The sequence below is a fragment of the Melanerpes formicivorus genome, unplaced genomic scaffold (genome assembly GCF_026170545.1).
Source record: "Melanerpes formicivorus ecotype bairdi unplaced genomic scaffold, bMelFor1.0.p_v2 SCAF_9, whole genome shotgun sequence".
NCBI classification, from domain to species: domain Eukaryota; kingdom Metazoa; phylum Chordata; class Aves; order Piciformes; family Picidae; genus Melanerpes; species Melanerpes formicivorus.
Window position 1 is genome coordinate 16,397,470 of NW_027142361.1, and position 15,313 is coordinate 16,412,782.

At 50.4% G+C, this 15,313-nt stretch overlaps 1 protein-coding gene across 4 annotated transcripts; it reads right to left on the reverse strand.

Moving 5' to 3' along the window:
* Positions 1 to 1,963: 1,963 nt before the first annotated feature.
* PNOC (prepronociceptin) lies at positions 1,964 to 13,849 on the reverse strand. 4 transcript variants are annotated; one of them, XM_068143168.1, is made up of 4 exons: positions 13,797 to 13,849; positions 8,143 to 8,279; positions 4,876 to 5,043; positions 1,964 to 3,146 (listed from the first exon to the last, which is right to left on the reverse strand). In XM_068143168.1, exons 2-4 carry the CDS (start codon positions 8,260 to 8,262, stop codon positions 2,811 to 2,813), a joined length of 624 nt encoding a protein of 207 aa, XP_067999269.1. In that variant the 5' UTR covers positions 8,263 to 8,279; positions 13,797 to 13,849; the 3' UTR covers positions 1,964 to 2,810. The 4 variants fall into 4 exon arrangements, with proteins under 4 accessions (XP_067999269.1, XP_067999270.1, XP_067999273.1 ...); XM_068143169.1 differs by having other exon boundaries at positions 3,006 to 3,146; positions 4,626 to 5,043; XM_068143172.1 differs by having other exon boundaries at positions 3,064 to 3,146; positions 4,553 to 5,043.
* Between the last annotated feature and the right edge of the window lie 1,464 nt (positions 13,850 to 15,313).

The window sequence follows — 15,313 nt, forward strand, 5'->3', positions numbered from 1 at the left end:
TCCCTCCTGTTGTGCGTCCCTTTTTTTGTTGTTTTTCCCCTAAAACAAGCAGAGATTTTATTTATTTTTAACCTGGAAGCTGCAGGGAGGAGTCAATATGTGCTAAACCTGGGGGGGTTTCGATCATTGTCCTGCCCTGGAAGGATTCTGAAGTCTTGCTGTCCAGAGCCCTCCGAGCTGAAAAGTTGCCTTTTGATGCAAAGAAATTGGAAAGGTGGTATTTTATTTTCCCATGGATTTTGAGGTGAAAGAGGAACTAGAAAAGGGAGAGGAGGGAAAAGAAAAAAAGAGAGAAGAAAGAGGAAGAGGCTAAATAGGGACAGATTGGGGTGGTGCCTCCCTGCCCTGGGAGAGAAGAGGGGAAAAAAACCCACACTGCTAAAAACTGCTCCCCAGGAACACCAAACTGATGCAATTCCAGCAATTTCTGCAGGGTTATGGCTGGGTCCATATCTGGAGCCCATCTCACAGAGGACCTTGAAGACCTCTGGTCCAAACTTGCCAAGGTCAAAGTCTCCTGCAATTAATTTTGATTGCTAACTGATGGCCAAACCAGAGGCAGAAGTCACATCTCTGTTTAGAGCTTAGGATTCTCACCTGGAGCCCATCATCAATGCAGCTTGCAAACAGACTCAACTGGGGATGCTGGGGCCAGCCTGTGACCTCTTCAGAGAGGTGAATCCCCAAATTTCCATTAGTCTTATGGCTGCTGGCACTGGAGACTTTATTATCCCTATGGAAAGGGCTTCTGGGCACCAATGGAACTGAGCAGAAATCCTCCCTTCTTGCTCTGAAATGCCAAACCCTCTTTTTGTCCCCCCAAGATAAAATCTCCTGATCCATCCAAGTTTTGGGTGAGGGGTGCATGTGGGATTGAGAGCTTGTTGAGGACACTAAACATGCTGACATGCCTAAGGGATAGGATATCATCCAGAAGGACCAGGACAAGCTGGAGAAGTAGGACTGTATGAACCTCTTGAGGTTCAACAAGGCCAAGTGCAAAGTCCTGCACTAGGTCAGGGCCACCCCTGGTATCAGTCCAGGCTGGAGGATAAAGGGATGGAGAGCAGCCCCACGGAGAAGGACCTGAGTGTACTGGTAAGTGAAAAGCTGGACAGGAGCCAGTAATGTACACCTGCAGCCCAGAAGCCAACTGTGGGCTGCATCCAAACCAGTGAGCCCAGCAGGTCAAGGGAGGAGATTCTGCCCTTCTTCCCTCTGCTGAGACCCCATCTGCAGCGTTGTGTCCAGCTCTGGGGTACTCAGCACAAGAGATATGAACCTGTTGGAACAGGTCCAGAGGAGGCACCAGAAACGATCTGATGGCTGAAGCACCTCTGCTATGAGGACAGGCTGAGAGCTGGTGGTGTTCAGCCTGGAAGAGAAAACTCTGAGGAGACTCTCTTGTGGCATTTCAGTTCTTAAAGGGGGGCTACAGAAAGTTGGAGAGGGACTTTGTACAAGGGTATGTAGTGGTAGGACAAGGGGTGATGGTTTGAAACTAAAAGAGGAGAGATTCAGACTCGATACAAATAACTTTTTTTATGCTGAGAAGGGTGAGGCCCTGACAAAAGCTGCCTGGAGAAGCTGTGGATGTCCCATCCCTGGAAGTGTTCAAGACTGGGTTGGCTGGGGCTTTGAGGAACGTGCTCTAGTTGAAGATGTCCCTGCTCACTGCAGGGAGTTGGACTAGATGTGACCATTCTGTGAGTCTACATGCGATGGCATGAACCCCCCAACAGCTCTGCAACATCCCGCAGAAGAGGAAGTTTCTACCCAACTCTGGAAATGATGTGAGTTTTCCAAAATCTCCCTTTTTTCTCCCCTAAACCCATCTGAGCAGGGCAATTTTTTCCCTCCATGGCAGGAAAAGGGGTGGGGGGAGTGGGGTATGCAGCAACAGGGTCTTGCCCTACAAGCATTGACCCAAGTGACGGTCGCCAGTCGCAATAATATCGTAGAAACAGTAAACTAATTTATTAATCCTTTTGCTATGTACAAGTTTAATGGAGAAATCTTTGTATGAAACAATTAAAAAGAACAAGATCTTGGAATTATTTTTTTTCTTGTTTGTTTGTTTCCAAAGGGATTTGTTATATTATTTGCCTTTTTTTTTTCCTTACAAACAGTGAAAGGGGCAGCACTGCGGGTGAGCCCCTGGGGGTGAAGTCACTCCCTGGGATAGGCTTTTTTTTTGTGTGTGTGGGAGGAGCAAATTAGGCAGGAGAATTAACGAGCTCTGATTTATCCTCCTGGGAGCAACGAGGGAAAAACCAAACCTGCATCCCAGTGTGAGGACTGGGACAGGACACATGCCAGGGGATGGGGATAGAAGCAGGGACCGGGGGGGGGGGGGGGGGGGGGAGGGTGCGACGAAAACACGTGTGCGGTTCCTATTGCTGAGCAAAGAAGTCAACCCCGAGGGCTTTCCAAAAGGAAAACACTTTGAAAAATAAAATAATTAAAAAAAAAAAAAGGCAAACCCAGAAAAATAAAAAAGAGGAAAAAATATAAATAAGAAGGGGGTGGGGAAAGGGGGGGGAAAAGAAACCTTTCCAGGTGGTTTCTGGGTACTGGGGTGAGAGCCGGTTCCCACCGCTGGGTTGGGTATGTGGGGATGGAGCCACAATGAAACTTGAATCCTCGTCATCCCCCACTGGAAAATCTGGCATTTAACCCCATGGGAAGCCAAAAGCCCCGGCCAGGGGATGCTGAGTGCTGCCGAGGAAGGCACCAGGAATGCAGGGGCTAATTTTCTGCTGGTTCCAAGGTGATTTATTCAACAGAACAAAGAGGGGGGGGGGGGAAAGTTAAAAATGCAATTTCTTTTTTTCTTTTTCTTTTTTGTTTGCAAAAATCTTTTTTGTTTGTTTTCCCCTGGTTTTGTCTTGATTTCCGCCTGCTGCCCCCGCGGTCCTCTCCCTCCCCATCCCCGCGGCATCTGGCTCCCGTCGGCGGCCAAAATTCTTCGGGTCCTGGTTTAAATCTGGCTTTAGTGAGTGAAGAGCAAAGTGATGTCTGAACGCGTGCGAGTCTGAAGCGCTTTGGGGTCCGTCAGAGAGAGGATGGAGGCTGCTGGGGTGGACAGGAGCAGGGTTAATTTTGCCTGTGCCTGGCGGAAGGTGCTGGAATGCGGTGCCGGAACGCTATAAAAAAAAGTAAAAATAAAACAAAAATAGAGAAAATAAGGAAAAAAATTAAAAAAAAAGAGAGAGAGAAAATAATAATAATAATAACAAAGGAAAAGGAAAAAAAAAAAAAAAGAAAGAAAAGAAGGGAAAAAATAGCAGCCGAGCCGAGAGCAGGGGGAGCAGAGGGGTGTCCCCAGGGGCTGCATGCCCGAATTTAGGGAGATGACACCCGGGGAACATTAAAAAAAAAAAAAAAAAAAAAAAAAAGACAAAAAAGAAAAAGAAAAAGAAAAATAGTGGAAAAAAATTAATTTCCCCAAATTTTGAATTTGGGTCCAGGTTTTAGAGGTGGGTGGTTTCGGCAGCTGCAGGGTAAAAGGGGCCAGGGGCTGTGGGCGCCCTGGTGTGGAGCCGGTGACACTGCTGGGGTGGGACACGCTGGCCCCTGGGGACCTGCTCGGGTTGGGGATGTGAAGATGGAGTGTTGGGGGAGGAATTGCTTCATTTCTGGAAGGAAAAGGTTCTGCTTTCTTTTGTTTGGTTTAATTTGATTGAATTGCATTATTTTGATTTATTTCGAGTTTTAAAAGATTGTTTTATTTTTTTAAACATTTCTATTTATTTTAATTATTTTATTTGAGAGTTATTTGAATTATTTTTACTTCATTTTGATTTATTGGAATTATTTTACTTGGACTCATTTGAGTTATTTTATTTTGATTTTATTTTGGTTTTAGGTATTTTGATTTTTTTTTAATTGTTTTGATTTATTGGAATAATTTTTTTTATTATTTTTAAAAATTATTTTTATTTTGTTTAATTATTTTGATTAATTTTTATTTTAAAAATCGTTTTATATATTATGGTTTATTTGAATTGTTTTTATTGGTTTATTTTAATTTTTATATTATTTTGGATTATTTTGCATTTTGGATTATTTTGGATTTTTTTAAATTATTTGGATTCTTTTTATTTGTTTGAATTATTTTACTTTAACATAGTTTACTTCCTTTTCTCTTCAAATAAATCTCAACATTTATTTTTACTTCTCAAAACTGTAAAATTTATTTCCATTTTCCAGGGATTTTTTTTTTTTAACTTTAAAATTTTCTTATTTTGATCTTTTTCCTACTTTTTTTAGGGAAGGGGGGCTGGAAAGGGTCTCAACCAATCCTTCGGCGCCGTTTGGTGGCAAGGGCAGAACCCTTCTGCCCATCTTCCTCACTGGGTGATGTTGGTGGTGAGCTGACAGCCAGGGGCCTTCCCCCAGCACCCTCCAGATGCAGAGGGACACCCTCCCCTGGTCTCTAATTGGGCCTTTTCAAGCCATTTCCCCAAATTTTTTGGCCCCCTTTTAAACTTTCACCTATGGACATGTGGCATGGAGGGGTAGAGGGTTGACTTTTTTGGCCATGGCGGACCTCGCTGGGTGGCAGGGGGTCTCCAGTTAGATCTCGTTGTGCTCGCTGATGCCGCCAGCGATGTCGTACTCACTGGAGCGGGGTGACATGCCCAGGTACTGCTTCAGGAACTTGCTAAACCTCTTCTGGTTGTTCCACTTCTTCGCCGACTTGCGGACCCCGATGAAGCCCCCATACCGCTTCTGCACCCCTTTGGCCGTCGGCACTGGCCACGAGCCACCTTGTGTCCCCCGTGGGAAACTGCCGAGCCGTCGGGAAATGTCCTCAGGTGCCCCTTCCACCCCTTCGTCTTCCGCTTCCCGGCGCCGCAGCAGCTCGCTCACCTGCAGTGGGTTCAGCGGTGCTGACGATGCCACCGGCACCGCCTCGTGCCAGGGATCGCCAGCATCCTGCAGGTTGCGGGGCCGTGGGGTGGCTCGGCCGGCAGCAGCGGCACACATCTCCCAGGTGGCCTGTGGCACAGCTTCGCCTTCACATTCCAGGATGCAGATCTGTGAGGAAGAGACAGGGATGGGCATCAGATGGGTCACCCCAAGACCATGGGACACTGGTGAGCACCAAGTGGTGGCCAGGTGCTTGGGCATCGCCCCAACATGCAACCTGTCCAGTGATGGAATGTGTTGGAAGCTGGTGAGGGGGTCTGGAGCACAAGCTCCACGAGGAGTGGCTGAGGGAGCTGGGGTTGCTTAGCCTGGAGAAGAGGAGGCTCAGGGGAGACCTTATTGCCCTCTACAACTACCTGAAAGGAAGTTGTAGCCAGGTGGGGGTTGGTCTCTTCTCCCAGGCAACCAGAAACAGAACAAGAGGACACAGTCTCAAGCTGCACCAGGGGAAGTTTAGATTTGATCTTAGAAAGAAGTTCTTCACGGAAAGAGAGATTGGCCATTGGAATGGGCCGCCCAGGGAGGTGGTGAGGCTGATGTCTCTGGAAGTGTTTAAGAAGAGACTGGATGAGGCACTTAGTGCCATGGTCTGGTTGATTAGTTAGGGTTGGGTGATTGGTTGGACTTGATGATCTTGGAGGTCTCTTCCAACCTGGTTGATTCTGTGATTCTGTGGAAGACACCCACAGAAATGCACCGGAAACTCATCAGCCCTTGTTTCACCTCATTCTGTGAGGTGTCCGCTCCCAAAATCTGTTCCTATGCTTCCAGAGGTGGTGGTGGAGATGCTGAGGAGTCATAGCACCTGCTTAGTATACTCTCCCAACTCTCCCTAGACAGGTTCTGCTCTGTGCTGGACATGCTCCATGCTTCAACGCTGACATCCATACTTCCATCCCACCGCTCCATTCTCCTTCAGCTGTGCATGAGCCCAAAAATTCACCAAGCCACAGGACAGCAGAGGTGGGAAAGGACCTCTGATGTGTGACCATGGCATGTCTTGGTGCCTCAGGTCATTCCTCCTCAGAGACAGGACTTTGCTCTTCACCTTGCTGATCTTCATGAGGCTCCTACCAGCACCTAGGGGGAACTATCCAGGAGAATATTGTAGAACAACCAAACTAAACAAATCCTTAAAGAAATTAGGGCCCAGAGGGAAGGGCTGTCTTCACCTTGGAGTGTCTCCATCCCAGCATTATCTTCATAGCGGGTTCTTTTAAATGCTTAACACCAAGTGGGGAAACCTCATGTTGAACCACTCAGGCATATGTCACTGCTCCAGGTGGTCTGCTCAGCTCAGCCCTGGCAAAGATTCTCTTCACCACATGTTTATTAACTTTGCCAGGTGAGAGGATATTCACATCCCGACATGGTGGCACAGGGCTACAGCTGAAGCACATGGCTCTGCAGCAATGGGCTGCTTCCATCTCTGAGGACAGCCAGGCTCTTCAGACAAAAAGGCAGAAGAAAAATAGCTATCCCAAAGTGAGGTGATGACAAGGGGCTGGGACACCTACACGTGTCCCTGTGGAGACACTGAGGGCATCCTGCACTGAACTGAGATCCTGACCTGGGATCTTCAGGGATTTGGCGGGGTCTATAGCTCTGATGGACAGTGTCCTGACAGTGGCCCATGATGAAGATGGAAGGTGATTGATCATGTGCAGGTAATAGCTCTGATGAGCACCAGCTAATAGGCTTCAAGAGGAATTACATCAGGAATCAGGCTGAAGACCATCAGTGGTCCCATCACTATCCACAAGGCAGCTCCATGAATATCCCAGCGTCCTATGGCATAGTGCTGTTCACAAGTGCATTCACAAGGAAATGTCTCCTGCTAGCAGTGTTTCAGGAGTCCTCAGCAACCACCAGCCAATGCTCTTCCATGTCTGTGATGAAACTACCTGAGGAGGCTCCTTCTGAACTTTGTTTGGCCTTAATGGTGCCACTGGGTTTGTACTGTCCCTAGATGACTCTGAGGACCAAGTGATTCATTCACATCTTGAAGACCAGATCCTTCAGATGGTCCCTGCCCTGTTCTGCCAGCTGTGATGCTGGTGCAGGCATCTCCTGTTTCTAATTCTGAAGGCTGTATCAGTTGTGTTGCTGATGGGACTTCCTTGGCCGTTGCTTTGGAAATGGTGAAGGGTTGTATCATATCCCACCATGATGCCTCTTCTAGCTGAAAATGAGCCTCAAAAGCCCCCAGGCTCCTCTGCTCCTGCTTCAGACAACTCTTGTTTTAAGATACAGCCTTGCATGGGAACCATGAGCCACCAATCATCCCATCTCCTCTCCATCTTGCTGGCCAGGGAAGTAAAATGCAGTTCCAGAAGCAGGACCAGTCAGGAAGGGGAGGTCTCTGCTGAGACACTGCTGACTTCAGGATGAAAAACAATATTCTGGGGCAATTGCACCCCAAAACATGATGGCACTCAGGCAGCTCCAGCATCTCCATGGAGTCCTGGAAGTCCTCTCTGATTTTGGGAGGACATTTCCCAGACCAAGCTGTTGGCTCCTTTCGGGTGAATGTCTCAACTCGCTGCAATTTGTCACCACTAATAAATAGGTGAGTGGGCAGGAGGGAGGCAATGGATAATCCACTGGGAGCAGGGGAAAGAAATGCTGCTGGCCACAGCATGGCCACAGCTCAGTGGAGAGTAAAACAAAGGATTAAGGGCTGGAAAAAAAATAAACCCACTATTTAATGGCTCTTTCCATTCAGTGATGGAGACCCATTCCTGTGGATTGCCAGTCAGCTGCAAAGCTGGTCCCATCCTGATGGAGCTCAGAGGGGGATTTTAGTGGCTTCTTGGAGGATGGGGTGAGGATCTGGGAAGGTCCAGGGATGGCAGAGGTGGGAAGAATGATGCCCCAAGCCATGGATACAGGAAAGCTGGGAACACTTGGGTCTTGGGACCCTCTTGGGATTCTCCTTGGGGCATTACAGCCTTGTCCCCATCAGTCCCTGCAGCTGATTTGGGTTCTACATCCTTCCTCAGGACCGTCTTGCCTGATGGTGTCCCTAAGGGCTGCTCAACAGTGATGGCAGGTGGCATCTCCTGTTGAGGTTTGGAACCAATGGGTAGTAAAAACCCCCGAGACCCCCAAATGCCCCCTGGCAAAGGAAGGAGGGTGCAAGGGATGCATCTGGCACAGCACCCACAGGTGCTATCTCTGGGGGTGCTGCCTGTGGCAAAGACTTACGAGGACATCGAAGCTGTCCCAGTAGAGGTGGCGGTCACAGTGCAGACAGTCCCCCCAGCAGTCCCCCCGTGCCCGGGCAAAGAGGCAGAGCAGAAGCAGGTCCCAGAGCACAGCCCTCATGATGGCACCGGCAGCAGCTGCAGCATGGGAGAGAGGAAGGCTGTCAAACTGGGAGAGCACCCGCACCAGCAAGCCCTGCACCTGTACTGAAATGTGCCCATTCTCAGCCCACCCTCCCTCACCCCCCTCTTCCCCAAACACGCCTTTTCCCAGTCTCCCTGCCAAAATTATCCTTTTGGGAAAGGAGCCTGGCTGCCTCCACATCCCCAAAACAGATCCAACGTGTCCTGGCTTAATTTTTTCCAGGGTATTTCATGGCACAAGTCCCAGCCAGGGCTTATTTTAGCAGGTGGACATGGCAGGGCAGCACATCTCTAGCTGTCGGATAAACAGGACACTCCTTGACCATCGCCTCACCCTCACCCCACTGGGAAAAGGAATCCAACATCCTCATAGCCCTTGGGAGCATGTCTTCAGCAGGACACTCCTTATCCAAGCCTCACCAGAGCCAGGTGAGGATGTCCTGCTCTGCTTTCCCCTCCAGGATATTTTCAGGGTGCTGCCACCCCTGCCACTGTCCCTGTGTTGGGAGGGTTCAGCCATTGCTGCTGGAAGGGATTGCTGTGATCAGAGCCCACCTAGCATGGAGCAAAAGCCAGTTCTCAAAGAATCATCCATGTCCCGTCCAGCTGACATTGGTGACAGGTGGGGATTAAGTGACAGGTGGGGATTAAGTGACATGACCAAGGCTGTGTGCTGCTCCATGGCCATCTGGAATCAGGAGGATTGGTTCTTCTGACACATACCACCCTCCCCCCTCCAACCCTTGCCTTCATCTCACCAGAAAAAGGGATCCAACACCCCTGTGGTCCTTGAGGACAGGTCCTGATGCTGCATGGCACCAGGTTTATAAACCAGTGAGGGTATGAGATGGAGGCAATGGAGAGGAGCAGGATGGGGACACGAAGGTTGGTGCTACCCTTGGACCTCACAGAATCACATTTTGGGGGCAGCTGAGCAGCTGGACAGGAATGTCCATTTATTTCCCACCCCACAAAGGTGGGAGAACACCCATGCTCCTTGCAACAGAGGCAGAGCATTCATCAGAGTCCCCAGCTGCCATCAGGGTCACCTTTTGTCCCTGCCAGTCGGGCAATTTAGAATAAACCTAGAATAACTTTATTTAGAATAAACCAAACCAGGTTGGAAGAGACCTTCAAGATCATCACGTCCAACCCATCAACCAATCCAACCCACCCACACAACTAACCCATGGCACCAAGTACCCCATCAAGTCTCCTCCTGAACACCTCCAATGACAGCGACTCCGCCACCTCCCTGGGCAGCCCATTCCAATGGGCAATCACTCTTTCTGTATAGAACTTTGTGGTGGGTTAACGCCTTTGCTTTCTTCTTTTGTTTTCAGAAAAAGGCCTTAACCCACCACAAACTTCTTCCTATCATCCAACCTGAACCTCCCCTGGTGCAGCCTGAGACTGTGTCCTCTTGTTCTGGTATTGGCTACCTGGGAGAAGAGACCATCATCCGCCTGTCTACAACCTCCCTTCAGGTAGTTGTAGAGAGTGATAAGGTCACCCCTGAGTCTCCTCTTCTCCAGGCTGAGCAACCCCAGCTCCCTCAGTCTTTCCTCATAGGGCTTGTGTTCCAAACCCCTCACCAACTTTGTTGCTCTTCTCTGGACTCGTTTCAGCAAGTCAACATCCTTCCTAATCTGAGGGGCCCAGAACTGGACACAGTACTCGAGGTGTGGCCTAACCAGTGCGGTGTACAGGGGCAGAATGACCTCCCTGCTCCTGCTGGCCACACTGTTCTTGATGCAGGCCAGGATGCCATTGGCCCTCTTGGCTGCCTGGGCACACTGCAGGCTCATGTTCAGCTTGCCATCGACCAGTACCCCCAGGTCCCTCTCTGCCTGGCTGCTCTCCAGCCACTCTGACCCCAGCCTGTAGCAGTGCATGGGGTTGTTGTGGCCAATGTGCAGAACCTGGCACTTGGATGTGTTCAATCTCATGCCGTTGGACTCTGCCCATCTGTCCAGCCTGTCGAGGTCCCTCTGCAGAGCCTCTCTACCCTCCAGCAGATCAACTCCTGCCCCCAGCTTGGTGTCGTCAGCAAATTTACTGATGATGGACTCAATGCCCTCATCCAGATCATCAATAAAGATGTTAAAGAGCACAGGGCCCAGCACTGATCCTTGGGGCACACCACTAGTGACTGGCCACTAGCTGGATGTGACACCATTCACCACCACTCTCTGGGCTCGGCCCTGCATAGTATCATAGTATCATTCAGGGTTGGAAGGGACCACAAGGATCATCTAGTTCCAACCCCCCTGCCATGGGCAGGGACACCCCACACTAGATCAGGCTGGACAGAGCCTCATTCAGCCTGGTCTTAAACACCCCCAGGGACGGGGCCCCAACCACCTCCCTGGACAACCTATTCCAGGGTTTCACTACTCTCATGGTGAAGAACCTCCTCCTCACATCTAGCTTGAATCTCCCCACCTCCAGCTTCATTCCATTCCCCCTAGTCCTATCACTACCTGAGATCCTGAGAAGTCCTTCCCCAGCCTTCCTGTAGGCCCCCTTCAGATACTGGAAGGCCACAATTAGGTCACCTCGGAGCCTTCTCTTCTGCAGACTGAACAGCCCCAACTCCTTCAGTCTGCCCTCATAGGAGAGGTGCTCCAGCCTTCTGATCATCCTTGTGGCCCTTCTCTGGACATGCTCCAGCACCTCCACATCCCTCTTGTAATAGGGGCTCCAGAACTGGACACAGTACTCCAGGTGGGGTCTCACCAGGGCTGAGTAGAGGGGGAGGATCACCTCCCTCGACCTGCTAGCCACACTCCAGCCAGTTCCTAACCCATCGGAGTGTGCTCCCGTCCAATGACACAGCCTGGCCTCTCCTGGTTGTCATTTGCTGGAGGGGAAGCTGATAAGGAGCCAGAATTAAAGCTTAATCTTTGCTGGCTCTCGTTAAAACTGGCTGGCGGCGGTGAGGCAGAGGATTGGCAGAGGGCAAACACCCCCCCACAAAATACCCACTCAGTGCCAAAATGGGGCTCCGTGAAGCCAGGGAGGGGGCTGCAATCTGCCCCCCAGCCTTGTCCTCATGTCCCCAAGAGACATCAAGTTCAACGTCCTGGGAAAAGCAGGTCACATCTGGCCGCGGAGGAGGCTCCAAGATTACGGCTCGGCTTTTCCTCCCGGTTAATTGAAAGATGCTATCGGGCGGGTGGGATGCAGTACCCTGCCGGCATCACCGGCCGGGGCTGGGGTGGGAAAGGGGCAAACTCCTTTGCACATCGGTGCCTCCCCCTCCTCCCTCTTCCCCACCCCCCCCTTCCCCCAAATTAAATTAGCCCATGAAAAGGGAAGAACCAAGCGCGATGGATTTTTTTGTCTTGCTTCTACCTTTGGGTGCCAGAGGTGAAGAGGGCTGGCAGGGCTGTGGAGCGGCAGCAGCACAAAGCCCCTTGCTGAATTTTCCAGCCACAGACCCACCAAAAGAAAGAAGGATGGGAATTTCCCCCCCTCATTTTTCTCCTTTTTTTCCTTATCTTCCCTTATTTCTTCCTCATTTTTACCCATTTTTCCTCAATTTTCAAACCATTTCCCCCCAGTGTTCCCTCTTTTTTTTTCTTCTTCTTCTTCCCCCCCCCCCCCTCCCCAATATTTTTTTTCCCTTTCTTTTTTTCCCTCCCTCTGGAAAATCTGAACCTAGACACTATTTCCCAAGGGATGCACAGTCTGGTCCTGTAGCCCTTACATTTGGGGATAGCCCTTGACCCTGGCAAAGAATATGACAGCTCTGGTGTTGATACCAACAGGCACCCCCACAGCTACTTGGACACAGAGGCTGTTCCTGGGCATGAACCTTCCTCTTGCTCACTGAAAATGAAACCTCTTCATCCCAGGGGGAGTGTCAGGATATGGCCACTCCATCCAACAAAACAGCTTTGGGACCCCCACTCCCCCCAGCTGCTAAGGGCTGCCCTAAGGGTGCATTCTTTGGAGTTTTCAATCCAGTTGAATTACTCTCATTAATATTTGGGCATAAAAAGAGGTTTTCCCAGCAATCCAGCCTGCGGTTTAGATAACGGTGGGATCTGGTCATTCATCAGGACAAGCAGCTTTTATTTATTGTTCCATGTGGGATGACATGGGAGATGCAGCCAAATAAAAGGGCTGATTTGGGGGGCAGCGGGAAGAATGTGGGAGGTGAATAACTGGAGGAGAAGAGGTGGAAAGGGAAGCAGGTGCTTGCTGAGATGGGTTTTATTCGCTTGATTTGATGCGATTTGGGTTGGGAGCTCATAAGCAGAGCTGGGGAGACGCTCTCTGCCTCTCCCCAGGGATGCTCCATCCTCTTTTCCCATAGGAGATGCTAACAGCAAGGATTATCCCAGCAGTGGGATCAATGTTCTTCCCAAAACACCTTCTCAAAGGGTTTAAATGCAACAATGCTCATCCCTTGCTTGGGTCAGGATCAATCCCACCATATTTAGGAGCATCTTGCTTCCTATGTGGGAGCAAAACCAGCCCAAATCACTGTTTCTCTGCTAATTCCTCCACTCCCCAAAGCCAAGGCCTGATCCATAGGTCAAGAGAGATATCACTGGGCAGGATTCCTCCCTCTGGAAGCCAGAACTGAAGGAGTCAGAGCTTTTGCCAGTCAAAAAAGCACATTATTGTCCAAGTGTCCCCCACTGGCACCGGCTAAAACACCTCCCAGCTCCCCCAAACCCTGGTGGTGCCGCTCGGCTTTGTGCTGACAGCTTTTGGGGTGATTTTAGGGAGAATTGGAAGGACTTGGGAGGGGACATGGCTGTCTACAGATGCCTGGTGCTTGCCAGAAAAATAAATGCATCCTTTTGTCGATCCCCCTCAATCAGGTAATTGGCCATAATTGGCCAAAATTAGATGCTGCAGCGAGACTATAAACACAGATGTGGGCTCGAGAGACTGATAAAGGCTGTTGAGAGGTAAAAAAGCTTGGGAAGAACATTCGTCCCTGCATCCCCACGTCTCAGCCATTCATTCCTGTTTTTTGAGAGGGATTAATAAAAAAATCAAAGCAACAAACACCACCCCCTCCCCCCCATTTTCCTGCCTTTTGTGCTTTTGTGCAGGGAAAAGGGGATTTTTCGCAAGATGGACATTTCCGGGAGCATCCCACTGTGACCCTGGTGAAGTGCTGGCTAGAAGAAAAAAGGGGCAGAAATCCTGAATGGGGAAAATCATGGTGTGCCCCCAGAAAAATCCTACCTATCCCAGAGGAGTCCACCATGACCCCACAGGTTTCCCCCTGGGTTCAGGCAGGCGGCCCGTGCCGACTCTTGTTGCATCCCTCCAGCTCCACTCCAGTTGATTTTAGGGCTGGATGGTGAAGCCGAAACTTTTCCTCTCTTGAGATAGAGGGGATGGATTTCTCCCTCTGGGAAGATATTTTGTTTAACCCTTAGTGGGGAATATCTCGCTGCGAAGAGAAGCCAAACAGACCATCCTTGGATGAAATAAACCCAGCCAAGCCCCCCTAGGATGAGAAATTAAAGCGGATTTTCCTACCTGCGGGTGTGCTGTCAGCTGTAGGCTCCTCTGATCTGTGACTCCTCCGGCGCCTGTGCCACACTGGTATATATAGATGGTGTACACACGCATCCCCACACCTCCCTCCCCGAACACGTGCATCGTTGCTGAGCCCACCCCCGGGGGCTGCCAGTGGAGGGATGCACCATCCGGCAGCTGAGGACTGCCAGTGTGCATCCTTCCCACCTCCCTGCATCCTTCATCCCTTCCTCCTCCTCCCCAAAATCTAGGGGGGCAGCCCTGAAAGGAGTTGAGGAATGCCAGCCTCCAGAATATCCAAAGGTGACAAAGTTCCCAGCATCCCAGGGATGGTGGGGTTGGGGTGGAGACATGTGGGGGGGGGGGTGCAAAGCCACTGCAGGATGACCCCAATGTACCCTGGTCCAGATCTGGGGGCTTATAAGGACCTGAAGGCACTTGCAGCTGGGTGAGCCCTAGAATCACCCCAACTTCCCTAGGGCAGTCCATAGCCCTTCCTGAGGGGCTCTTTCCCCTCCTCAGGCTCCAGGGGGAGGCAAAGGGGGGGGTCCCCAACCCCATTACCACCCTGCTCCGGCACTGCTGCAGTGATACTGAGTGTATCTTGCATCTACGTCAGGCGTATGTGTGGCAATAATTGATTTTGAGCTCAGCAGCTGATGGAGGGGTGGGGGGGTGAGTGGAGCAGAAAATTCCAACTTTACATTTCATGGCTGATGGAAACCCTCAGCAAGCCAGATGCAGCCACGTGCCAGCACCCTGTGAAGCAGAGAGCTGGATTTGGCCACTCCAGCATCAGGGATAGATGCTGCCTTTGGTTTGAAAAGGCCAAATCGGGCTTGACCTTCAATGGCTTCTGCTGTAAAGCAGCATCACCCCACTTCCCTCCCCATTTAGGTGACCTGCAGGGGCAACACCCCCACTGGCACCAGCATGGAACCAGGACCCCCCTGAGCATCTCCCCCTGCCCCACCTCAGCAATTAAACAGTAAAATGTGCCAGGGCACTGTGATCTTATCTTGGTAATTTCTTGTAACGACTCCCTCGGAAGGGCTGGGAGCAGAGCACGACGCCTCTCGCTTTGACAACGGCGATTAAATTGTTGTGCATAACGCCCCCCGGGTGAGACCTGCTTGGGCAGGCGTGAAAAAAAACATATCTAGAAATTAATGAACAATGCCAAAAAGTGATGAAACGACATCGTGGGAGCGGTTGGAGAGGACCGGCCAAGTGCTGGGGGGCAAGATGCCACCCTCGATTTGGGGTGGGTTAGGGGAAAATAGGGCTGGTAAGTAGTGCTGTGCTGGCCCCACAGGCAGCCTGGGGCAATGTGGCTCCCTGTCGGGCTCCCAGGCAAGGGTGTGGAGATAGAGACACTGATTTATTTTTATTTTTTTAAAATAATAATTATTATTTACTTAAAAAAAAAAATTTACATATATATTGCTTCAGCCTTTCCTCAACCACTCTGCTCCCCAGGTGAAACCAACAGCAGCCAAGCCAGACTGAAGCAGCTC

What these genes read in the sequence shown, in the direction of transcription:
- PNOC (XM_068143168.1), bottom strand. Translation starts at nt 8,262, where the DNA reads ATGAGGGCTGTGCTCTGGGACCTGCTTCTGCTCTGCCTCTTTGCCCGG. An exon ending in GGGACAGCTTCGATGTCCTC is followed by an intron (nt 5,044 to 8,142) that starts GTAAGTCTTTGC and finishes TCTTCCTCACAG; the next exon opens with ATCTGCATCCTGGAATGTGA. An exon ending in CACCGCTGAACCCACTGCAG is followed by an intron (nt 3,147 to 4,875) that starts GTGAGCGAGCTG and finishes TTTTTTTTATAG; the next exon opens with CGTTCCGGCACCGCATTCCA.